The sequence below is a fragment of the Kogia breviceps genome, chromosome 12 (assembly GCF_026419965.1).
Source record: "Kogia breviceps isolate mKogBre1 chromosome 12, mKogBre1 haplotype 1, whole genome shotgun sequence".
In the NCBI taxonomy this organism is placed as follows: domain Eukaryota; kingdom Metazoa; phylum Chordata; class Mammalia; order Artiodactyla; family Physeteridae; genus Kogia; species Kogia breviceps.
The window spans coordinates 25654565-25682502 of NC_081321.1; the positions used below are offsets into that span (position 1 = coordinate 25654565).

At 36.0% G+C, this 27938-nt stretch overlaps 1 protein-coding gene across 1 annotated transcript in view; it reads right to left on the reverse strand.

Annotated features, from left to right (window-relative positions):
• SYT10 (synaptotagmin 10) overlaps positions 1-27938 on the reverse strand; it is a 73517-nt gene that overhangs the window by 12043 nt on the left and 33536 nt on the right. Inside the window, exon 3 of the mRNA XM_059080876.2 lies at positions 27227-27794. Coding sequence (XP_058936859.1) covers positions 27227-27794 — 568 coding nt within the window. The remainder of the gene's footprint in view (positions 1-27226; positions 27795-27938) is intronic.

Genomic DNA, 27938 nt, shown 5'->3' on the forward strand with positions numbered 1-27938 from the left:
CCATGCACATATGGTCACCTTATTTTTGATAAAGGAGGCAAGAATATACAATGGAGAAAAGATAGCCTCGTCAATAAGTGGTACTGCGAAAACTGGACAGCTACATGTAAAAGAATGAAATTAGAACACTCCCTAACACTATACACAAAAATAAACTCAAAATGGATTAAAGACCTAAAGGTAAGGCCAGACACTATAAAACTCTTAGAGGAAATCATAAGCAGAACACTATGACATAAATCACAGCAAGATCCTTTTTGACCCACTTCCTAGAGAAATGGAAATAAAAACAAACATAAACAAATGGGACTTAATGAAACTTAAAAGCTTTTGCACAGCAAAGAAAAACATAAATAAGACAAAAAGACAACCCTCAGAATGGGAGAAAAATTTTGCAAACAAAGTAACTGACAAAGGATTAATCTCCAAAATATACAAGCAACTCATGCAGCTCAATATCAAACAAACAAACAACCCAATCCAAAAATGGGCAGAAGACCTAAACAGACATTTCTCCAAAGAAGATATACAGATTGCCAACAAACACATGAAAGGATGCTCAACATCACTAATCATTAGAGAAATGCAAATCAAAACTACAATGAGGTATCACCTCACACCGCTTAGAATGGCCATCATCAAAAAATCTACAAACAATAAATGCTGGAGAGGGTGTGGAGAAAAAGGAATCCTCTCGCACTGTTAGTGGGAATGTAAATTGATACAGCCACTATGGAGAACAGTATGGAGGTTCTTTAAAAAACTAAAAATAGAACTACCATAGAACCCACTAATCCCACCACTGGGCATATACCCTGAGAAAACCATAATTCAAAAGGACACATGTACCACAATGTTCATTGCAGCTCTATTTACAATAGCCAGGACATGGAAGCAACCTAAGTGTCCATTGACGGATGGATAAAGAAGATGTGGCACATATATACAATGGAATATTACTCAACCAAAAGAAGAAACAAAAGTGAGTTATTTGTAGTGAGGTGGATGGACCTAGAATCTGTCATACAGAGTGAATAAGTCAGAAAGAGAAAAACAAATACCGTATGCTAACACATATATATGGAATCTTAGAAAAAAAAAATGGTTCTGAAGAATCTAGAGGCAGGACAGGAATAAAGATGCAGACGTAGAGAATGGACTTGAGGACATGGGGAGGGGGAAGGGTAAGCTAGGACGAAGTGAGAGAGTGGCATGGACATATATACACTACCAAATATAAAATAGATAGCTAGTGGGAAGCAGCCGCATAGCACAGGGAGATCAGCTCAGTGCTTTGTGACCACCTAGAGGGGTGGGATAGGGAGGGTGGGAGGGAGACACAAGAGGGAGGAGATATGGGGATATATGTATACATATAGCTGATTCACTTTTTTATACAGCAGAAACTAACACACCATTGTAAAGCAATTATACTCCAATAAAGATGTTTTAAAAATAAATAAATAAAAGTGACATCCTTCAGATAAAAAAATATATATATATATTCCTGGTAAGACAAACTGGTAGATTTAATATGGAGGGAAATAAGTTTCTATGCATGCAGGTCCATAAAACTGGTTTTTAAAAATTCTTCATGAAGAACTATTAACATTTATTGGACTTATCCTTATAGTTTAGGTTCTGATTTATGTAATTTCCGTTTCTTTATTCATGGTCTAGAAGTAGTAGAGCCCAGTAATTAAGAGCATAAATTTTAGAGTCAGTTAAACTTGAGTTGATTCCTGTTTCCTACTTCTTGGCTGTGAGATCCTAGGAAATTTAATTAAGCTTTGAATCTCCGAAACTTCATTTTCAGATTGAGGAAAATGCTGTCTCCACAGGGGTTTTAATCATTAATTGAGATAACGTAAATAAAGTCCAAGGCACACAGTGTCTGGCATATGATAAGCCATGCTGTTTTGTTCATTGCTGTATTGCTATCACATGGAGCAGAGCGTTACACATATCAGATGCTCAGTAATACTGGACAAGTGAAAAAAAAATAAAAAGAAGCATTATTTTTTCAGAAAAAATAGTAAAAAAATAATTATTTCAAAACAAAAATATATCCAAATGGGTCTCCTCTGGGCTGTTTGATTGCTGCAGATCAAAAATAGCAAGAAAGATCCAAAAGGAGAAGAGGTCTGAGAAAAAACAGGAAAAGTACAACTTCCTTCTAGTACTCATTCTTTTCACCACCAAGTAAATACTGAGTATTATTTGTTAAGTGCACTGGTAGGTGCTATAGATACCAAAATAGAAATGGCATGATTCTGCCCTTGAAGATCTCAGTTGAGGAGGAAGAGAGTAGGCTATAAAGGGCTAAGAAAAGAAGTCTGAATTTTATTTGTATCTGATTCTTTATTTCTCTTTCTCTTTTTCCAAGTATTTCCTTAGGCTCAGTCAATGGACTGAAGTTCTCTGTCTGGTAGCCATCCTTCTTTCCCTTACTGGACATTTCACTTCCCTGGAACTATCAATCAGAGTAGGCATATTTTGTTGAAAGCTGGTAAAATTTAAGTGATCCCTTTATAAATGTAGAACAAGATACCAATTCCACCAAGAAACATGGTAGGGATGGTGATGGAGAAGCTAGGAAAGAAATAGGAGACATGATCTCAGAGATGAAATACTTAGAATTCAACAGGAAATGAACTACGTATAAGCAGAAAAAAGTACACAAACAGAGACATCTAAAGGGATTGGTAAATACAACATTTTCACATGTCTGACTGATATGGATTTATTTTTACACATCACACCATCTGTAGAAGTAATTTTTCTGTTTCTTTAGATGTATCACATGTTTACTGGCTGGAACAAAGAAAGTTTGCTGTCTTTGGTCTCATCTCTCAAAGATCCTTTCTATGAATTCAGTTGTAACATAATTTTGACTATTAATGAGTATTGGCAAATATAAAGAGGTTAAACTGGGGAGTGACCAAAGAACTAGCCCAAATAAACTGAAAGCAAAGAGCATGACTAAAGGACATCTCTGAGCAACTTCGTATGACAAGCTAGTTGGCTTTTTGTTACTGCAGTAGTAAGAAATCTACTTAAATATTTAAATTCCATATAGTCAGGAGTTTTAAGGAAACTAGAATGAACTGAGTAGGGAAAATTAATGTATCTTATGCATGCATAATAACTGCACAAAAATTTGACTCTTCATTAGAATAATTTTTTTCCTTCAGGAAGTATGAATGTGAAAGAACTAAAACTGCCTACATATGGAAAAGGGCAAAATACTCTGTAGGATAAATACCAATATTCTTCAACTTTTTAAATCTGGAAGAAATGTAAGAGATAATTATCAGAAATGAACCTAACGAAGGTAAATGGCTGTATGACCTTTAAAAAGGTCCCATCACAAAAGTAACATCAGAACTCCAGATTTTGGTGACAGTTTTCTGAGCTAAAATGTGCACTAATTTCAGTACCCACCACTGAATCTGTCCGTATGTTTATAGCCCACTTCCAAGGATGAGGTTGAGTTTTATTTGCCTCTGTCTGCCCCAGATCACTGCAGTTTATAAGGAAAGTCTTAGTTTTAACAATCTGAACGCACTAATGCACAGCAAAGAACCAGGAAATAAATTGAAAGGTCTCTGAACATAGAGCATAAATATAACAAAGTTATGCAATAAAATTATCTTATATAAGGAGGCTACATCTCTTATTCAACACCCATTTACTATTAATTTAGAGAAAATTCTAAGAAGAATGTTTACTTGGTATATCAGTCTATAGCAGTTCAAAACACACATGTGAAATGTAAAGATGGGGAAACTAACAGCACTAAGTCTAGCAAAGGCAGAGGTAAATGATAGCTGCAAAGACACAAAGCATACAAAAAAGAAAATACTGTATTCTAAAAAGGATAGCAATCTAGAATCATTTTGTATCAAGGGTAACTAACACTAATAACTCCTTAGTAACTTAAAAACGACATTTTATTACAGACTTGAAGAGTAATTGATGTTCAAAATGATGACTGAGTCATCAAGCTAGGGAAAATTATCCTATATGTTTTGTTTAAGGAGGTAGAGAAGTGTACACTATTTTTTAGAGTTATTTTTATCCAAAACCCTTAAAATGTTTGAAGTGATAATTTTGGCTTAAAATGAGAAAGGCTTTGAGTTTCTGAAATTTTTTTTTTTTTTTTTTTCCCGCGGTACGCGGGCGTCTCACTGCTGTGGCCTCTCCCGTTGCGGAGCACGGGCTCCGGACGCGCAGGCTCAGCGGCCGTGGCTCACGGGCCCAGCCGCTCCGTGGCATGTGGGATCCTCCTGGACCGGAGCATGAACACACATCCCCTGAATCGGAAGGCGGACTCTCAACCACTGCGCCATCAGGGAAGCCCTGAAAATTTTATTTATGGGTAATCTCATTTACTGTAAATCGATATAAAAATGGAATTCCCATATTAACCTTTGAACAACTTTTGTGCCTTTGGGCAAGTGATTATTTGAAAGCCTACTATAAAGTCTAGGATATCATGTTTCATAAAATTTCTTTCAAGTAGGACGACTTTTATTTCATTCTTATACACACCATTGTAATTGGTGAAACATTCACAGTGACAATCTTCTGAATCCATACTTGGAAAAAGGGCTCATGAAAAAAAGCTAACACTGAGGTTAGGTCAGGGACTATATATTTGATTTCTTCAACCTGGTTCCACAGACATAGAGCTGGGGAGATAAAGATCATTTTCTGATGACTGGCTACAGTCAGCTTCACAAACATATTCACAGTTATAAAGTTTTTGCATGTACTGTCTCTCCAAAATTAAATGAAAAACATTGGAAAGATAAATTGATATGCAAATAGTTGTATTACATATCTTATTTCAGGACTAACTGAACAAATAGCTCAAGATATGGAGAGGAGGCAGTTTAAAGGCTCAAAAACTAATGATTATAATAACCAAGGGAAGCATTCCTAGAGGGAAATAATCATTACATCGGGGTTTGAAGGATTAAAGAGATTTGGTTTTACAGGGAAAAAGAGGAATAAAGCTCTATGTGTGTACTATGATTAATACTCAGAAATAAGAATCGGCAATTTATGTTGAGAAATATGGAGTTTGGTGACCTGTTGGGGGAGGTTTAAGGCTACATGCAGTTGGCTTGGTGACTTCTCTGGGCAATGGGGATCCAAAGACTTTGGTAACATGAAAAACTGGGAGCTTGGCAGAATGGAAAGGGCATAGGTTCCTGAGTTAGAAAAGCCAGAATTGAAACCCTATATCTTCCATGTGCTACTTCTCAAGCACATGGCAAAAATACATGACCTCCTTTAACTTCAGTTTGATCACAAGTAAAATGGGAATAACATCTGCCTCGCAAGGTAGGTATCATGCATCTAAAGTGCCTGGCATGAATAGACACTCAAAAAAAAAATAATGATGCTAATGAAAAGAATAGTTTAAAAAACATTTATTTTGAGTAGGCTAGATTAGGATGGAAAAAGACAGAAGAGAGGGACCATTGAAATAAACAGGCATAGGGGGCTTCCCTGGTGGCGCAGTGGTTGAGAGTCCTCCTGCCGATGCAGGGGACACGGGTTCGTGCCCCGGTCCAGGAGAGTCCCACATGCCGCGGAGCGGCTGGGCCCGTGGGCTGTGGCTGTTGAACCTGCGCATCCGGAGCCTGTGCTCCACGGCGGGAGAGGCCACAGCAGTGAGAGGCCCGCGTACCGCAAAACAAAACAAAACAAACAAACAAACAAAACAAAAACAGGCATAGGAAGGCGTTGGCTGAAGACAGGTTTGAATTCGGAGATATAGTAGGAAGAATCACCAAGACTTATTTAAAAATCTTTAAATGAACAATTGGTTGCCATGGTGACAGCAGTCACCACATCCACCTAGCACCCTAAATGCAGGCTGCCTTCCTCATTTCCTGGTTGGTAAGAAAACAGATAGTTTTCCTCACATTGTTAAATGATACGTTATTGGCTAAACTGAGCCTCTTCATTAAGTTACTAAATGACTTCATGAAATGAAGCTACAGTGAAATGAAGACCCAAAGTGGGTCTGCTGAATTCAAGCTACAGTAAAATACTTATTTCTCTCTGACCCACACCTCCCATCCACCTGAGAAAATCATGGAACTTAACCTCAATCAATCCATTTAACCCCACTTGGCCTCAGTTTCTTTGGTATAAAATGAGGGTGTTCAAAGAGATAAACTAGTTTATTTTCCAGCTCTAAAACTTTGTAGTCTTAAACACCAGTAAAATGAGGACTAAATAGTATACATAGCTCAGATATGTTCAGGAATGTATGGACAGGCCCTTTTAGTCTTTGCGTGCTACACAGCTGGCAAAGCCTCATTGGAAAGACCAGAAAGGATCAACTGGTGCTAATAGCTTGATTTCAAGTTCAAGAATTAAGTGGTCATAAAACATGGCTATCAATTAAATTTCCAGACAATGTGGCTTAGATGAGGAAGGATCCAATCCTTAAGGCAGAGAGCATAGGGTTGATTTGGTTGGGGATTCGTGAGAAAAGACCATACTGGACAATGAATGTGCAGTGTCATTGATATTGTCCCCTGGCTCTGCTAAAAATTTCGATAGGATTGTGTTTGACTCTCTGATACGTGTTGGTCACACAGGACCTACAATACAGTCCATATTCCTCGACACGACACATGTGCTCCCTAACAATTTGGTCCCTATGTTTTTTCTACCTTCATTTTACAAATTTCTTGTTATACACAACAAACCCCCAAACTCTGCACTCCAGCTGTATCAAATACCTATCTGTAAACATTCATTCATTTATTAGCATGCTTGTGTTTATTGAGAACATCCAAAATGGCACACACTCTTCTAGTCATTGAGGGAACACTGACGATCAAGACAAAATTTTCCTCCTCATAGGGCTTACATGGGATTTTAGACAAGTCACATAACCTCTCAGAACACCACACAATTAACTAGGGGACAAAATGTAATAAAAACATAGGTCTGCGTGATTTTAAAGTACATTTTTAAAAATCAGTGTTGTAAGCATTTTTAAGAGGGATTCTTAGGTTCTAATTGAGAATAGAGATGAAAAATACTTCATTCTTCCCATGAGGATCTAGGAGGACTTCAGAGGTGCATGACTTTTAATCTGAATCTTGAGGAATGACTAATGGTAAAGGGAATTAAAAATAGAGGGAGCAGCATATAAAGAAGCTGTGGGGTGAGGCTTTGAAGTGTCTAAGCAAGACCAGAAGGTAAACAGAGATCAATGGCTCAGGATTCCTTCTCAGGAATACTTACTCAGATCAACACAGATTTTCTCTGCAGTCAGGATGAGATCCACTTTCATGGCTATTAACAATTACCTGGAGAGGTTGCATTTAGATTTAAAGGGGATAATATAAGAAGATAATGTATGCCACGGGTCCAGTTTGCAGGCTGACACAGAGTAGATGCTCAAAAAATACTATTTTTTCTTGTTTATAACAATCTTTCTAGGGTCAGTGACTGGTATAAGGTTGATGCTCAATAAAAGAGCATATTGAATGCATAAGTCATAAAAGTATCAGGCCAGGTCATGACTTCAGGGACAGCAGGGACATCTACTGTTTGAAGAACTGAAGACTACTCAGTAATCAGAGATCAACTGAGCAAAGACACTGTTCAGGAATGTTGAGGGCTTTGTGAGTGAAACCCCTAGCAGTGTGCAAGGGCATGTCCATTTTGAGCCATTTAAAGGTACACTAAGGTTTGGGGGGGCTGAAGTTACATGATACTTATCTACTAGCTTTATTGAACTTATTTCTTTGTAGATCCCTCTACGCTAGTGTGATCTGGTATTATGTTTGCTATAATTCTATACTGCATTGGAATTTCAGAATTAAATGTATCCCTAGGGTGGACAAATTGCTTCTTTTCTGTACATCTGGCCATCTCTTCCACTCATCCAGCACAAGCAGTCTACTGACTATGAGAAGCAAAGGAGAAGGAGGAAGAAGCTGTTTGAAAGAATACAATTAGGGAATGTAATTAACATCATAATCCTTTCCAAGTTTCTAGCCCACTTCCCTCCTTTTCCTCCAAAGAACCAAAATTTTCACACAGCACTTCCTCCCTGCCCTCTCTCTTTCTCCCAGTGATGCTGATTAAACCAGATTTCATCATGTTCAATGAAGGTGGGGAAGAAACAGCCAGAGGAGGGTCCTATCACAAAACCTAGTTACATTCCTGGATTTTCCCCATCATCTCCACTTACAAATAGAGAAAATGCTCACTGGGTGTCCTTTAGCAGGACCTGCTAGTATTTCTGCAAGAAGGAAGGAATGCCTTTGTATTAAGCATATAATATTAAGCACTGTGTTTGGCCATGGCACAAAGATAAGGTGAAATGTTGCTGATGTCAGGGCAGGAATGCGAAGAGAGCATGGCAGTGTTAGAGATGGGACCATTAGGAACCCTACTGAGCATTAAGTGCTTAATGGTCACAACCAAGAGCTATTATTGCCAGGGATGCTATTTAATCGTGCCCTTGTTTCTTCTCAGTGGGAGAATTATTTTCAGCCCTCAATCTAAGCAGGAAATAACTCTACCTGACACACTGGTTTAACTCTTATCCTATCCAACACAGCCATAGACTTAGCTACCAGGAGTCATTAAGTGCTCAGGTTGAAGAGACAGAGCTGAGGCCTTAAAACAACCTTTCCTGGGTTTAACAAATCAAGCCTCCTAACCACCTGCATAATAAGGACCCTGAAGCAAACAGGCGATAGCCTAATATAGACACTGGGACAGGAAGAACTTGGGACACAATAAGAGGATACAAATTTGATAACTCCTCATTGTACTGGTTAAGAGATATCATAAGTTTCTTGCTGAGAGGAACTGGAGACTTATTCTCAAACCTTAATTACCATTTATAGATGGGGCATAGAAACTTGTGTAGTAAACTGTGTACAGCAGTCCTTAGAGTGTTTGATATTTTAAATATCATTACAAAATTCCTAACTGAAGGAATTCCTCTCAGTATTGCTGTATGTAGATACTTGAACTGGATGAATTTTAAAGAATAAGAAATTGGTTTACTTGGTTCCTCCCCTCCCCCACAAAGTCTATTCCCCACATAGTAGCCAGAAATCTTATTGATAATAAATGAAGCCTCTAATCAAAAGCCATCAATGGTCTCACATGTCACTCAGAATAAAACTCAAAGTTCTTTCCATGACTTAAAGTCTCTAGATGATCTGACCCTCATCTATCACTCTCATCAGAGAGGCCTTATCTGACCACCCTATGAAGAGTGGCCCCACCTCACTGCCACTTCTTGTCTTTTACTCTGCCTCATGTTCCATATAGCACTTCCATTCATTGGACATATTAATATTTCATTCATTATTACCTGTCTCCTTTTTCTAAAAATAAGCCTTATTAGATTGGGGACATTTTATGTCCTAAAACATCCAGAAAAGTGCTTGGTAAATAGGAGAACTAAATAGAAATTTGTTGAATTGATAGATTTAAGATCCTTGGTCTACAAATAGGCATAGCAGGTAACCAGCCTGTGTTACAAAAATGTTCTCCTAGTCATTATTTTTCCCTGGATGGGCAATATATCATACTTGTTTCTCTATAAATAAATAGATTATAAATTAAAACATTTGCAGTATACTTGGTATGATAACAGCCCGTTTGGACATCATTTTCTCCTTCTGGTTATCTAAGCTCTTCTCTAGACTGTTATTTCATAGGTGCCTACACTTGTAAAGGATCCCTTTACTTACCATGGGGTGTGGAGTTATTCACAAAATATATAAAAAATTAAAAGTACTCCAAAAACATAAATACAATTGGTATTCAGTCAGGAAGATCCTTGGTTTAGTGAACTAATTAAATTTTAGAAAGACTTAATGCAGTGTATGCCATAGCACAGTCTTTTTAACTTGTCATGTTTTATTCAATTTAAGATTGAGGATAACAGTAAAAAATATCTCATTCATTTAAAAAACCGTGATGGTAATACATTTAAGAAAGTTAAATATTAAGGTAAGAAATTTAAGACATGGAAGGAATTGGGATATTAGTAACCAAGTGGATAACAAATAGCTGTTTTCTTTGTTTGCAAAATTACAGCATGTTGGGGATAACTGACACTTAACTTAGCAACTTTAAATTTTACAGGAACTGCATATTTATTATTTTATTTGTAAAATTATTCCTGTGGGGTTGATATTATTATAAACCTCTTCTTTTGGTTGTGGAAACAAGTTCAGAAATGGTAAGCAATTTCCCCAAAATGATATGACTTGACGGTAGCAAATCCAGGATTCTAAAGGGCACTCAAATCCAGGATTCTAAAGGGCACTCACTTTGGGTTCCTGTGGTTTTCTGCTTTCCTCTGTGACTTTCCCAAATGGAAATACTGCTTCCCATTTTACTAGCCAGAAGAACAAACTCAAATTAGCTTTCATAGCCTTAGATTTCAAAGCTAGCAAATGAAGTACTATATTTCTTTCAAAATTTTGTTTAAAATTAGAAAATCAGTTACCTGAATTTTAGTAAGCTATTTAATGCAGTCTAACATAGAGGAAGAGGAGAAGATTTTGAACATTCACATTTAAAAATCAACTGCTTATCCTTTTCACTATGTAAGAGAATGTTAAAAATTAAACTAGTTAAATGCAAGAGAGAAAGGAACAGTTTTAACTCAACACTACCTGTAGAATTACACTAAATTCCTAAAACTTGCAACAGACTCACGTATATTGCTAGAACATCATGGGGATAAAAAGTTTCTCTCTATCTCCTATAACCTCCAAGCATTACAATACAAAAAGATACAACTGACAATTAAATTATATTTCTAATATGGATTTTTCACCAATTACATCTAAGAAAGAAAAATAGCCTAGAAATTTCCTGAAATAACACTGATTCTGACTGCTGTTTTGAATAAGGCCAAGAGTCATTGCTTAGTTCTTCATGCATTTTTGATAAAAGTTGTTAATAAGATGGATCTGACAGGATTATAAATGTTAAAGGTTTCATACATATAATATCTCCCACCTGTAAGGTGGGAGAGCTGAGTTCAGGACATTAGACCACCAGAGACTTCCCAGCCCCACATAATATCAACTGGCGAGAGCTCTCCCAGAGATCTCCGTCTCAGCGCTAAGACCCAGCTCCACCCAATGGCCAGCAAGCTCCAGTGCTGGATGGCCCATGCCAAACAACTAGCAAGACAGGAACACAACCCCACCCATTAGCAGAGAGGCTGCCTAAAATCATACTAAGTTCACAGTCACCCTAAAACATACCACCAGATGCAGCCGTGCTCACCAGAAAGACAAGATCCAGCCCCACACACCAGAACACAGGCACCAGTAACCTCCACCAGGAAGCCTACACAACCCATTGAACCAAAATCAACCACTAGGGGCAGACACCAAAAACAATGGGAACTATGAACCTGCAGCCTGTGAAAAGGGGACCACAAACACAGTCAGTTAAGCAAAATGAGAAGACAGAGAAACATACAGCACATGAAGGAGCAAAGTAAAAACCCACCAGACCAAACAAATGAAGAGGAAATAGGCAGTCTACCTGAAAAACAATTCAGAGTAATAATAGTAAAGTTTGATCCAGAATCTTGGAAACAGAATGAAGAAAATAAAAGAAACATTAACAAGGACCTAGAAGAACTAAAGAGCAAACAAATAATGATGAACCACACAATAAATGAAATTAAAAATTCTCTAAAAAGAATCCACAGCAGAATAACTGAGCAGAAGAACGGAAAAGTGAACTGGAAGATAAAATAGTGGAAATAACTACTGCAGAGCACAATAAAGAAAAAAGAATGAAGAGAATTAAGGACAGTCTCAGAGACCTCTGTGACAACATTAAACACACCAACATCAAATTATAGGAACCCCAGAAGAAGAGAAAAAGAAAGAGTCTGAGAAAATATTTTAAAAGATTATAGCTGGGGCTTCCCTGGTGGCACAGTGGTTGAGAGTCCGCCTACCGATGCAGGGGACACGGGTTCGTGCCCCGGTCCGGGAAGATCCCACATGCCGCGGAGCGGCTGGGCCCGTGAGCCATGGCCGCTGAGCCTGTGCGTCCGGAGCCTGCGCTCCACAACGGGAGAGGCCACAACTGTGAGAGGCCCGTGTACCACAAAAAAAAAAAAAAAAAAAAAAAAAGATTATAGCTGAATATTTCCCTAATATGGGAAAGGACATAGACAAGTCCAGGAAAAGCAGAAAGTCCCATACAGGATAAATCCAAGGAAAAACACACCAAAACACATATTAATGAAAGTATCAAAAATTAAATACAAAGAAAAAATTTTAAACCAGCAAGGGAAAAGGAACAAATAACATACAAGGGAATCCCCCTGAGGTTAAGAGCTGATCTTTGAGCAGAAATTTTGCAAGCAAGAAGGGAGTGGCAGGACATGTTTAAAGTGATGAAAGGGAAATACCTACAACAAAGATTACTCTACCTAGCAAGGATCTCATTCAGATTTGATAGAGAAATTAAAATTTTACAGACAAGCAAAAGTTAAGAGAATTCATCACCACCAAACCAGCTTTACAAAAAATGCTAAAGGAACTTCTCTAGGCAGGAAAAACAAGAGAAGGAAAAGACCTACAATAATAAACCCACAACAATTAAGAAAATGGTAATAGGAACATACATATCGATAACTACCTTAATTTTAAATGGATTAAATGCTCCAACCAAAAGATACACACTGGCTGAATGGATACAAAAACAAGACCCATATATATGTTGTCTACAAGGGACCCACTTCAGAGCTAGGAATACATAAAGACTGAAAATGAGGGGATGGAAAAAGATATTCCATGCAAATGGAAATCAAAAGAAAGCTTGAGTAGCAATTCTCATATCAGACAAAATAGACTTTAAAATAAAGACTATTACAAGAGAAAAAGGATGCTACATAATGATCAAGGGATGAATCCAAGAAGAAGATATAACAATTGTAAATATTTATGCACCCAACATAGGAGCACCTCAATACATAAGGCAAATGCTAACAGGCATAAAAGGGGAAATCAACAGTAACACAATCATAGTAGGGGACTCTAACACCCGACTTTCACCAATGGACAGATAAAGTAAAATGAAAATAAATAAGGAAACACAAACTTTAAATGATATATTAAATGACAGATCTAATTGATATTTATAGGATATTCCATCCAAAACAACAGAATACAATTTCTTCTCAAGTGTTCATGGAACATTCTCCAGGATAGATCATATCTTGGGTCACAAGTCTTGGTAAATTTAAGAAAATTGAAATTGTATCAAGTATCTTTTCTGACCACAACACTATGAGACTAGATATAAATTACAGGAAAAGATCTGTAAAAAATACAAACACATGGAGGCTAAACAATACACTACTTAATAACGAAGTGATCACTGAAGAAATCAAAGAGGAAATCAAAAAATACTTAGAAACAAATGACAATGGAGACACGATGACCCAAAACTTATGGGATGTAGCAAAAGCAGTTCTAAGAGGGAAGTTTATAGCAATACAATCCTACCTCAAGAAACAAAAAACAAGAAACATCTCAAATAAACAACCTAACCTTATACCTAAAGCAATTACAGAAAGAACAAAAAAAAGTGTGAAGACACAAATCAATAAAAAGAAATGAAAAAGTAGCAGCTGACACTACAGAAATACAAACGATCACGAGAGATTACTACAAGCAAATATATGCCAATAAAATGGACAAACTGGAAGAAATGGACAAATTCTTAGAAAAGAACAACGTTCCGAGACTGAACCAGGAAGAAGTAGAAAATACAAACAGAGCAAACCCAAGCACTGAAATTGAAACTGTGATAAAAATCGTCCAACAAAAAAAAGCCCAGGACCAGATGGCTTCAGGGGTGAATTCTATCAAACATTTAGAGAAGAGCAATGACATATTCTTCTCAAATTCGTCCAAAATATAGCAGAGGGAGGAACACTCCCAAACTCATTCTATGATGCCACCATCACCCTGATGCCAAAACCAGACAAAGATGTCACACACAAAAAAAACTATAGACCAATATTACTCATGAACATAGATGCAAAAATCCTCAACAAAATACTAGCAAACAGCATCCAACAGCACATTAACAGGATCATACACCATGATCAACTGGGGTTTATCCCAGGAATGCAAGGATTCTTCAGTATATGCAAGTCAATCAATATGGTACACCATATTAACAAACTGAAGGATAGAAACCATATGATAATCTCAATAGATGCAGATAAAACTTTTGACAAAATTCAACACCCATTTATGATAAAAACCCTCCAGAACGTAGGCATACTGGGAACTTACCTCAACATAATAAAGGCCATATATGACAAACGCACAGCCAACATCGTTCTCAATGGTGAAAAACGGAAACCCCTTCCTCTAAGATCAGGAACAAGAAAAAGATGCCCATTCTCACCCCTATTATTCAACATAGCTTTGGAAGTTTTAGCTACAGCAATCAGAGGAGAAAAAGAAATAAAAAGAATCCAAATCAGAAAACAAGAAATAAAGCTGTCACTGTTTGCAGGTGACATGATACTATACATAGAGAATCCTAAAGATGCTACCAGAAAACTACTAGAGCTAGCCAATGAGTTTGGTAAAAGAGCAGGATACAAAATTAATGCACAGAAATCTCTTGCATTCCTATACACTAATGATGAAAAATCTGAAAGAGATATTAAGGAAACACTCCCATTTACCATTGCAACAAAAATAATAAAATACCTAGGAAAAAACCTACCTAAGGAGACAAAATACCTGTATGCAGAAAACTATAAGACACTGATGAAAGCAATTAAAGATGATACAAACAGATGGAGAGATATGCCATGTTCTTGGATTGGAAGAATCAATATTGTGAAAATGTCTATACTACTTAAAGCAAACTACAAATTCAGTGAAATCCATGTCAAACTACCAATGGCATTTTTCCCATAACTAGAACAAAAAAATTTACAATTTGTATGGAAACACAAAAGACCCCAAATAGCCAAAGCAATCTTTTTTTTTTTTTTTTTTTTTTTTTTTTTGTGGTAGGCGGGCCTCTCACTGTTGTGGCCTCTCCTTTTGCGGAGCACAGGCTCCAGACGCGCAGGCTCAGCAGCCGTGGCTCACGGGCCCAGCCGCTCCGCGGCATGTGGGATCTTCCCGGACCGGGGCACGAACCCGTGTCCCCTGCATTGGCAGGCGGACTCTCAACCACTGCGCCACCAGGGAAGACCGCCAAAGCAATCTTGAGAAAGAAGAATGGAGCTGGAGGAATCAGGCTCCCTGACTTCAGACTAACCTCTAAAGCTACAATAATCAAGACAGTATGGTACTGACACAAAAACAAATATAGATCAATGAACAGAATAGAAAACCCAGAGATAAACCCACACACATATGGTCACCTTACCTTTGATAAAGGAGGCAATAATATACAATAGAGAAAAGACACCCTCTTCAATAAGTGGTGCTGGGAAAACTGGAGAGCTACAGGTAAAAGATTGAAATTAGACCACTCCCTAACACCATATACAAAAATAAACTCAAAATGGATTAAAGACCTAAATGTAAGGCCAGACACTATCAAAATCTTAGAGGAAAACATAGGCAGAACACTCTATGACATAAATCACAGCAAGATCCTTTTTGACCCACCTCCTAGAGAAATGGAAATAAAAACAAAAATAAACAAATGGGACCTAATGAAACTTAAAAGCTTTTGCACAGCAAAGTATACCATAAACAAGACCAAAAGACAACCCTCAGAATGGGAGAAAATATTTGCAAATGAAGCAAATGACAAAGGATTAATCTCCAAAATATATAAGCAGTTCATGCAGCTCAATATCAAAAATACAAAGAACCCAATCCAAAAATGGGCAGAAGACCTAAATAGACATTTCTCCAAAGAAGATATACAGATTGCCAACAAACACATGAAAGGATGCTCAACATCACTAATCATTAGAAATGCAAATCAAAACTGTAATGAGGTATCACCTCACACCCATCAGAATGGCCATCATCCAGAAATCTACAAACAATAAATGCTGGAGAGGGTGTGGAGAAAAGGGAACCCTCTTGTACTGTTGGTGGGAATGTAAATTGATACAGCCACTATGGAGAACTGTATGGTGGTTCTTTAAAAAATGAAATATACAACTTCCATGCAACCTAGTAATCCCACTACTGGGCATATACCCTGAGAAAACCATAGTTCAGAAGGACACAAGTACCACAATGTTCATTGCAGCTGTATTTACAATAACCAGGACATGGAAGCAACCTAATCGTCCATCAACAGATGCATGGAAAAAGAAGATGTGGCATATATATACAATGGAACATTACTCAGCCATAAGAGGAAACAAAACTGAGTTATTTGTAGTGAGGTGGATGGACCTAGAGTCTGTCATACAGAGTGAAGTAAGTCAGAAAGAGAAAAACAAATACCATATTCTAACACATATATATGGAATCTAAAGAAAAAAAATGGTTCTGAAGAACCTAGGGACAGGACAGGAATAAAGACGCAGACCTAAAGAATGGACTTGATGACACTGGGAGGGGGAAGGTTAAGCTGGGACAAAGTAAGAGAGAAGCACTCACATATATACACTACCAAATGTAAAATAGATAGCTAGTGGAAAGCAGCTGCATTGCACAGGGAGATCAGCTTGATGCTTTGTGACCACTTAGAGAGGTGGGATAAGGAGGGTGGGAGAGAGATGCAAGAGGGAGGGTATATGGGGATATATGTATACATATAGCCGATTCAGTTTGTTATACAGCAGAAACGAATACAACAGTGTAAAGAAAGTATACTCCAATAATGGTGTTTAAAAAAAGAAAAGAAAAAGGTTAGAAAATTTTAACAATGTAATGGTTGCTTTTGTGGTTGAAGGCCTTGTCTTATTATCAGGAATTTAATGGAGTAATTTAGCTTCCCTAAAGGTAATAAACACACAAAACATCTTAGACACATGGCATGGTCTAAGAAGGTTACAGGAAATTAAACTGTTTGTAATCAGTTATCATTTTCTTTCTTTGTGGTATCATTCAGGGATACAAGAAGAAACAAATGACACACACAAATTAAGAGTAATTCCAGAGGGCTTAATGATGGGCCCATCTACAGTGAGCAGGAAGTAGAGAAACCACAAGAGATGATGTGGTGCCCTGGTGCAGGTAATAGTAGAGGTGGTAATGACTCCTACGTCTGAAAGGGCAAGGGGGTGGGGACATTTACCTGAATTCAGAAAGAAGTGGTAATAAGAATAGCCTACTTTGAGAGGAATGGTACCCTACGATAAAGGACATAGCCATCTTGAGTCAATCTCTCAGAGAAAGATCTAAAGAGAATACATATCCAAATGTCATTCTCCTTCTGTCCTAACAGCTCTTGCCAGAACTCAGAGAGCAGAGAGTTTGCAGACAAACAGGTCAGCCACTTAAGGCACCAAACAGAGTGAAGAATATTGGAAAGGAACATGCAGAAGATAACCAGCATCATTAACTCTTGAGGTTTTATAAGATACATTTTATAAGTGCATGCAGAGGTTGGTGAGGGAAAAAAGAGGAGGAGACGTGCCCAGTGGAAAAGGAAGAGTCAAGTCAGGTGGGAGATGAGGGGCATGCTAGGTATCAGTGTGAGTATATATATCATAAAAGAAGAAATAATATCTACTCACTGAATCACAGCATACAGTAACGAAGATTTAAATTATCTCTCTCACAAAACTTTCTGACCTAAATAGAAAAGCATACCACCTAAAACTATCTTCACTATTATAATAGGACATAGCCATTTTTAGCACCAAGATCTTTCCTGTTTAATATGTTAACTACAACAACCAAAACCATGTCCCAGTGATATCATTCTGTTTATACTTCTTGGCTGCTAATGTATACTGAGCATTTGCAAATGTCTGGCTCTATGCTAGGCACCTATTTAGTCTATTCAACAAACTATGGTTCACCTTCTCATAATCCTCATTTTGCAGATAAGATAATTAAGACTTAGATCTAGTAACTTGCTCAAAGACATACAGATAAATGACACAGCAAGGATGCAAAGCCATGGTCAGTTTGTTCCAGAGTCCACAACAATGATTATATTAGCCTTTTATTAGCAGTTTACAGTAGTACATTACTGTAATATTCATTACAGCATTCTGCTGCACAAAACAAAAATTCAAAGTTAATGCATATCTAAAAGTTAAAGTTTGAATCATAATATTTGAGGTTGTTTAAAAAGCAAGATTTTTTTTTTTGCCTATATTCATAGCATCTACATAATTTCCAATTTAAAGTCCTACATTGTTCTAAATGTAAAGAGTGCAATTGCCATATAGCTTGTCTGTCATTCATGGGCCTCTATCTCTCTCTGTCTTTCTCTGTCTCTGGCTGTAGTTAAGAGGAAGTGAAGTGTAGTCACTAAAGAATTTAGGCTTTTGTGATTTATTGAATATAAAATATTTATGAGACAAAGTCCCTTTTAACAAACAGTCTATTGTTAAAAGTTGAGTAGGTGTTGGGGTGAAGGGCAAAATGGCCGGATAAGAAGACCGTTAGCTCACCTTCTCCCAGACACACTGAATCTACACTTTACATATACAGTATTTCCTCCAGAAGACCTGAGGACTGATTGAACAGCTACTGAACATAGAAGGACCATATAGAAATGGGTAGGAAAGACAGAGACATGGTATCTATGGGAACCAAACCCTCATTGCAGTAACCTGCAGTAGGGAGGGATATTGCTGAGGGGCCCGGGCACAGACTCACCTGTTCTGGGATACCGTGAAAAAAATGGCAGTTTAAAGAGCATCTAAACTATATGAGAAGAAAATCCATTTACTAATCCTAGAGATTCTGCCAAATGAGCAGGGCACTACTGGACCCCTCTCTGGGGTCAGAGGTACCAGGGACTCACCATTGTTTGAGTCCCTCTGGGACTCTTCCCAGCCCATGCCCACTCCAGCGCCAGCCCCAGTCATCCTGCCAAGGTGACATCCAGTGTAGCACTCCCAAAGTACTGCCCTCCAGACTGGCCCGAACCAGCTTCAGTGCCCCACCAAGGTGGCCTCAGGCACAGCACTACCCAGAAACCACAATTGGCCTGGACTGCTCCCACTCCAGCCAGCCTGCCAAAGCCACTAGGCACAAGCAATCTACACAGGAGATTCAGCCACACAGGCAGCTCCATCAAGACTGTAGAGAATTAGCTGTTTTGCCTAATTCACAGAAACAAAAACTAAAGTCAAAGAAAATGAAGAGACAGAAGAATATGTTCTAAACAAAAGAATAAAATAAAACTCCAGGAAAAACCCTAATGAAATGGGAACAAGTAATTTAACTGAAAGAGTTCACAGAAACAGTCACAAGAATGCCCACCCAACTCAGGAAAAGAATGGAAAAATTCAGTGAGAACTTCATAAAAACTTAGAAAATATAATAATGAATTAATCAGAAATGAAGAGTACAATAACTGAAATAAAAATACACTAGAGGAAATCAACAGCAGATTATATGACAAAGAAAAACAAGCAATATAAAAGATAGAATAGTAAAATCACCCAATCAAAACAGCAACTAGAAGAAAGGATTTTCTTTTTTAAATGACGAGAGTTTAGGGGACCTTACCTCTAGGATAAAAATCAAGCATTATAATATTTACAGAGTTCCCAGAAAAAGGAGAGAAAGACAAAGAGATGGAACATGTATTTGAAGAAATAATGGTTGAAAACTTCCCTAACCTGTGCACATCCAGGTATAGGAAGCACTGACAGTCCCAAACAAGATGAACCTAAAGATATCCACACCAAGGCATATTATAAGTAAAATGGCAAAAGTTAAAGATAAAGAGAGAATGATCAAGTTGAATTTATTCCAGGGATGTAAAGATGGTACAATATACACAAATTAATCAATGTGATACACCATATTAACAAAACAAAGGATAAAAATCATATGATCATCTTAATAGATGCTGAAAACCATTTGATAAAATTCAACATTAATTTATGATAAAAACTCTTATCAAAGTGGTCCTAGAAGGAGTATACCTCAACATACTAAAGGCCATATATGATAAACCCATAGCTAATATCATACTCAATGGTGAAAAGTTGAAAGCATTTCCTTTAAGATCAGGAACAAGACAAAGATGCCCATTCTTGCCACTTTTATGCAACATAGTACTGGAATTTCTAGCCACAGTAATTAGTCAAGAAAAAGAAATAAAAGTCATCCAAATTGGAAAGTAAGAAGTAAAACTGTCACTGTTTTCAGATGACCGGACACTATATATAGTGTCAAAGACTCCACCAACAAAGTAGTAGGACTAATAAAAGAATTCAGTAACATTGAAGGATAAAAAAAATAATATACAGAAATCTGTTGCATTTTATACACTAATAACAAACTGCCAGAAAGAGAAATAAAGAAAAGCATCCCATTTAAAACTGCATCAAAATGGATAAAATATCTAGGAATAAATTTAACCAAGAAGGTGAAAGATCTTTACTCTGAAAACTCTAAGACTTTGAGGAAAGAAATTGAAGACAATAGAAATAAATGGAAAAATATACTGTGCTCATGAATTGGATGAATCAATACAATTAAAATGTCCATACTACCCAAAGCAATCTACAGACCCAGTGCAATACCTATGAAAATACCAATGACATTTTTTACAGAACTAGGACTAATAACACTAAAATTTGTATGGAACTACAAAAACTCTTGAATAGCCAAAGCAATTTTAGGAAAGAAGAACAAAGCTGGAGGTATCATGCTCTTTGACTTCAAACTATTCTACAAGGCTACAGTAATCAAAACTATATGGTACTGGCACAAAAACAATCAATGGAACAGAATAGAGAGTTCAGAAATGAACTCACACTTAGCTAGGCAATTAATCTACATCAAAGGAGTCAATACAATGGGAAAAAGCTTCTTCAATAAATGGTGTTGGAAACCTGGACAGCTACATTCAAAAGAATCAAATTGATTACTCTCTCATACCATATAAAGAAATAAACTCCAAATGGATTAAGGACCTAAATGTAAGAAACAAAATCATACAATTCCTAGAAGAAAACAGGCAGTAACTTCTTTGATATTGGTTTAGCAATATTTTTTTGGATGTGTCTCCTCAGGCAAGGAAACCAAAAGCATAAATAAACCAATGGGACTAGATCAAACTAAAAAAGCTTTTGCACAGGGAAGGAAACTACCAACGAAACAAAAAGGCTGCCTACTGAGTGGGAGAAGATATTTGCAAATCATATATGATGAGGTTAATAGCCAAAATATACAAAGAATTCATATAACTCAACATTGAAAAAGCAAACAACCTGATTAAAAAATGGGAAGAGGACCTGAATAGACATTTTTCAAAAGAAAACATACTGATGGCCAATAAACACATGTAAAGGTGTTCAACATCACTAATCATTAGGGAAATGCAAGTCAAAAACCACAATGAGATACCACCTCACACCTGTCAGAATGGCAGTTATCAAAAGACAAGAAACAATTTTTGGTGAGGATGTGGAGAAAAGAGAAGACAATGCTAGTGGAAATTGTAACTTGGTGCAATCACTATAGAAATCAGTGTGGAGTTTCCTTTAAAAAATGAAAAAATAGAACTACCATATGGGTCAGCAATTACACTTCTGGGTATCTGTCTGGAGAAAACAAAAACACTCTTTTGAAAATATATATGCACCTCTATGTTCATTGCAGCATTATTTACAGTAGCCAAGATATGGATGCCACCTGTTTCCATTGATAGATAACTGGATAAAGAAGATGTGGTATATATGTATACAGTGGAATACTACTCAGTCATAGAAAAAGAATAAAATCTTATCATTTGCAATAATATGGATAGAACTTGAGGGTATTATGCTAAGTGAAATAAATCAGAAAGAGAAAGACAAATACCATGTAATTTCACTCATATTTGGAATCTGAAAAACAAAACAAACACAATAAAACAGAAATAGAATCACAAAGAACAAACTGGTGCTTGCCAGAAGGGAGGGATAAATAACCCTAAAATTTATATGGAACCACAAAAGACCCAGAATTGCCAAAGCAATGTTGAGGAAAAAGAACAAAGCTGGAGGCATAACCCTTCCAGACTTCAGACAATACTACAAAGCTACAGTAATCAGAACAGCATGATATTGGCACAAAACCAGACAAAGATCAATGGAACAGAATAGAGAGCCCAGAAATAAACCCACATGCTTATGGTCAATCTTCAACAAAGGAGGCAAGAATATACAGTGGAGAAAAGACAGTCTCTTCAGCAAATGGTATTGGGAAAGCTGGACAGCCTCTTGTGAATAAGTGAAGTTAGAACACTCCCCCACATCATACACAAAAATGAACTCAAAATGGCTCAAAGACTTAAATATAAGACATGACACCATAAAACTCCTAGAAGAGAACATAGGCAAAACATTCTCTGACATAAGTTGTAGCAATGTTTTCTTAGGTCAGTCTCCCAATGCAATAGAAATAAAAGCAAAAATAAACAAATGGGACCTAATCAAACTTATAAGCTTTTGCAGAGCAAAGGAAACCATAAGCAAAATGAAAAGACAACCTACGTACTGGGAGAAAATATTTGCAAAGATGCAACTGACAAGGGCTTAATTTCCAAAATACACAAACAGCTCATACAACTCAAAAACAAAAACAAAAAAACAATCCACTCAAAAATTGGGCAAGAGACCTAAATAGACATTTTTCCAAAGAAGACAACAGGCATGTGAAAAGATGCTCAATATCGCTAATTATCAGAGAAATGCAAATCAAAACTACAATGAGGTATTGTGTCCCATCAGTCAGAATGGCCATTATTAAAATGTCTACAAACAAATGCTGGTGAGGGTGTGGAGAAAAGAGAATCCTCCTACACTGTTGGTGGGAATGTAAATTGCTGCAGCCACTATGGAAAACAGTATGGAGTTTCCTTAAAAAACTAAAAATAGAGTCACCATATGATCCAGCAATCTCACTCCTGGGCACAAATCCAGAAAAGAGGAAAGCTCTAATTTTAAGAGTTACATGCACCTCAATGTTTGTAGTGGCACTATTTACAATAGCCAAGACATGGAAGCAATGTAAATATCCATCAACAGATGAATGGATAAAGAAGATGTGATATATATATATAGATATATAAATACACACACACATATATACACATACAGTGAAATAGGAATACTTAGCCATAATAAAGAATGAAATAAATTGTCATACTAAATGAAGTAAGTCACACACAGAAAGACAAATATTATATGCTATCACTGATAAGTGGGATCTAAAATAGTATAAATGAACTTATTCACAAAACAAATATTCAAAAAAATAATATTTGATAGACCCTTAGTTAGAAGACAACAGATTCAAGCATTTTATAGCTATAAACCAGGTCAATGTGGTTACACACACACACACACACACACACACACACAAACACACACTTCCTCCCTTGGGAATTCCTAGGTGTATAGAACATAGTGGTGCTGAAAAAAATGTTATTTGAATAGATGAGTAAATAAATAAATATGCAAAATGAAGTGGTTCTGTTCATAAGAAGGAAAGCTTTTCCTTATCTATGTAAACTTTCAATGGATTCTTGAGTGTGTATAAGAAAACTACATTTATATATTCAAAATACATTAGTCTTTATTACACAGGACTTTTTGAAAAAAGTTAATTAAAATCTGAATAATATTATTATCACATAGTTTAAGCATAAAATGTATATAAAGGAATATGTTGCAAATCATTCCTTCTCCATATCATCCAGCTTCTACTGTTTTTGCCAATAGGTAACAACTATTATTAAATTCTTGTGTCTCCTCATATAGAACTTTTTTTGTATATACAACTGAATATGAATATATATTTCTCTTTCTCATTATAGAAGTAGAGGTATAGGGTACACACTGTCCTCCAATGTGATTTTTCCCTATGTTGAAGATATTTCTGTTAGTTGAAGAGCTGACTGGCTTGCCATATTTGTAATATACAGCTCTAAAGTGAAAACTAATTTTTTGCACAGAATAAAGACATGCCTTTATTGTTCTCTTTTCATTCAACCTGAAATTTTAAAAAAACCCTGCTAATTCCTGATAAAAATATTAACCCTTTTTGCATAGAAATAATTTATTGGTAATAAAATTATAGATACATGATACATGCCTCTTGTTTCAACCATTTAGGATTTTAAACAATAAATTTAAAATATTTCTGGTTTATTTTACATATGAAATTGTGCTACACACTGAATAATTTTTAATTTGTGCTACACACTGAATAATTTTTGCCTACAGAAAGTAGTTAATGTTAACAAATAGAACCAAGCATATCAAAAGGTACATCATTGCACTGTTGTTTTTTTCTTCTGGGAGATTTGTACTAACATACATTCTTTCACTTGACCTTATATGCAAATATGCTAAGTTATTTATTCAACGATTATTTAGTGAGGGCATATGACTACATTACTTTCTTTCCTTTCTCCTTCTTTCTAGAACATTCTATAATTTCTGTGTGAAATTACTTAAAATTAAAGATGTCTGAGTAGGAAAAGACAGTTTCTTAAGCAAATTTCAACTCACATTATTTTTTTCATTTTTATTAGTCTGAGAATGTAAAGTTGTTTAATAATTTTTTGAAAGCTTAAGAAAAGTTTTAATTAAATACTACATTAACCATAAAGATGATACTAGTGTATACTGTGAACTTTGGTCCCATAGTCAAGAAATTTAGGTTTCATCACTATCTTTGCAACAAAAAAGTCATAAACAGTATCTAGAACAGTGTGTGGCTCAGTGTTCCAGTTAAAGAGAAATGTCATTTGACTAGAATAATTTAATAATATATTTTATTATCGGCATACTTCCTTTCATATCCAGAATACTGAAATGAAAATGTCTATGCTGTGGTAGGCAGGATAAAGACATCCCTAAAGATGGCTGCTTCCTAATATCCTGACCTGAGTATGCTACCTACATGGCAAAAAGGACTTTGCAGATGTAATTAAGATTATAAACCTTGAGATGGGAAGCTTATCCTAGATTGCTCATGTGGGCTAAATCTAAACCAAGAAATGCCCATGACTGCTAGAATCTGGAAAAGGCAAGGAAATGGACCACCCCTAGAGGCTCCAGAAAGGAACAGAGCCCTGCCAATACCTTGATTTTCATCCAATAAGACCTATGTTGGACTTCTAACCTACAGAAGTATGAGGTGATAAACTTGTTATTTTAAGACACTACATTTGTGGTAATTTTTACAGCAGAAATAAAAAATTAATACTTCAAGCACATGGGAGAGTTGAAAATAAAATTGAAGTATTCACTAATATTTACCAAAAAAACAGTTTATGTTCTATTAGCAGTCAAAAATTGAAGCTTCCACAAGGGATTCTTACTGTTTTCCAAGAACCAGAATGGAATACAAAAACTTATGAATGTAAAAAGATAATCCACTGTCAATCACCTATAAAATTATGTTAATTTTTAGACTTCATCTAGGGGTTACTTACCTGAACCCAAATATATGAAAAGAACAGTTTTTTATGGTAACGTTTGTTGCATCCCTAGTACTTACAGTACGTCAAACACAGAGTAGGTAATCAGCAAATATTTGTTGAATGAATAAAAGAAGGATTAATATAAGATTGGCGAATCAAGAGAAATAATGTAACAATTAATTATTATCTGCATTTGTAATATTCTACAGAAGGTATCATATATTTAAAACAGTAAAATTCATTCTGCACCACTTTTATCCCTGTAGGAATATAAGTAATAAAGTGAAAAACAATATGAAATCAAAAGAGCCCCAATGTGCCTTTGAAATATAATCCAGTTTGTTCCCTAATAGATTATCACAGTGGAGACCATGAAATAAAAACCCAATAATGAAAATTTAATAACCCTAAATACTGGTTGTGCTTAGTAAAACATTAATAAGGGGAAAATACAAAAGGAGCTATTTTGAATTAAACAGTTTTCTTATTTTTTAAATAATCCCTGTCACTGTCCAAAACTTCAACATTTCTAGTTTATAATTTGTGGTAAAACTTAGACAAAAGATGTTAAGACAACATGGTAGTAAAAATTTAAATGCCTTCATTTAAAAACTAATAAATGAAAAAAAATTAGCAATCTAACCTCCAAAGAGACCAGTTCCCTAATTCTGTTTCTACAATTCTATTCTGGACAAATAATCTTGAATAAAAAAGAGATTTATGTGTAGAGAATGCAACAAATTTTTAGTCTAACAAAATGTATCCCTAATTCAAATGTCCAACAATAAAAGAATGGTTAGGAAAATGGATCATATATTTAAACATCATGTACTAAAACATATATAGCATGAGAAAAATGAGTGTGAAAAAATTTAAACTTAGTTTGATCTTAATTATTTTAAAACATTCATAGAAAAAAAAGTAGAAAACAATATGCCAAGTTTTTACATTTAATTCATGGCATTATGGATTATTTAATTTTATGTTTTTTACCCTGTTTCTAAAATTTTCAATATTAAATTATTTTATAATCAGAAAATGAATTTTGTAATGAAAAGGAAAAGTTCTAATGTAAACAATTACTTCTTGATCATTCGGCATTTCAAATGTTATAATCGTATCAATTCCACAACAGCTCCTGAAGGAATGGGCTGTTTTAGACCTAATCAAGGAGTTTCCAGTGGCATCAAAGTACATTTTAGGTTTAATCTGAGGAACAAAATTATCTTAAATAATGAAAGTCAATAATAACTATGAGGAAATTGAGTTCTGATAATAGGTTACAGATAAATATTTTACAAGAGAAAAGGCCTACTACTTTTGGAAAATTACAAGAAATGTCCAATACAGTGAAGTAATGAATATCCCCAAACAAACAGGAAGTGTAGAAACAAAGGTTAGATGTTGAAGGAAAATATTTTTTGTTTATACAATCACTAATGTTACCTACATAGTGTTAAGTGTCTGAATTATTATGTATGTATGTAATCACATACTCTGTTTGCAGGTCTTTAGGACATAAATTCCCTAATTTGTAGAACTAATGTGGGTAGAAATTAGTTTTATATATCACTGCAGGTCAAATAAAAATGAATACATTGGTGGAATTATAACTTACTGTGGTAGCACAATGAATATCTTTCCATACTGTGGCTTCCCTGGAGAGATCAGAGGCTTCAAACAAATTATCAAAAATCACTTCCCCAATCATGTCATGTCTAGAAAATCTGTCAAAATCATACACACCGAAATGTAGTTTTCGGTTGCTTAGTTGATCATATGCTACAGGAAACTGAAAAGTTTCATCAAACACAGGATTTAAAGTTTTTCTGTGCACACGGGTCTGAAATTTCTTTTTCCTATCTGGAAGAAGATACATCTTCACGTAAGGGTCAGAAGTTCCTGTGAAGTCTTTAGCAGGGAGATCTAAGGCTTTGATAATTTTAACAACTAGAAGTTCATTTTCATAATCATACTGGAGGGTGAAGTTAAGCTTCCCACAGGTTTTGACATCTTCTTTCTTGTTGCCCTCAGAGTCAACTGATTTCTGTTTGTAGAGCTCTGGTTTTATTCTCCCAATGCTGGTTGTTGTTTCTCCTCTTTGTAAAATGGGTTCTGTGCCCATGCCAAAATCAACACTGGAAACCTGCGTTTGCCTTGGTAGGTGTCTTCTGAAGGAATTGTGTCTGTACACACACACGTACACACAAAATCGTTTAAGTAGATCATTTTGATGATAATGTTATATACAGTGGCATTTAAACTCTCCCCCACACCCAGGATAATGGGAGCATTATATCTACAGCAATAAACAGATGGATACACACACA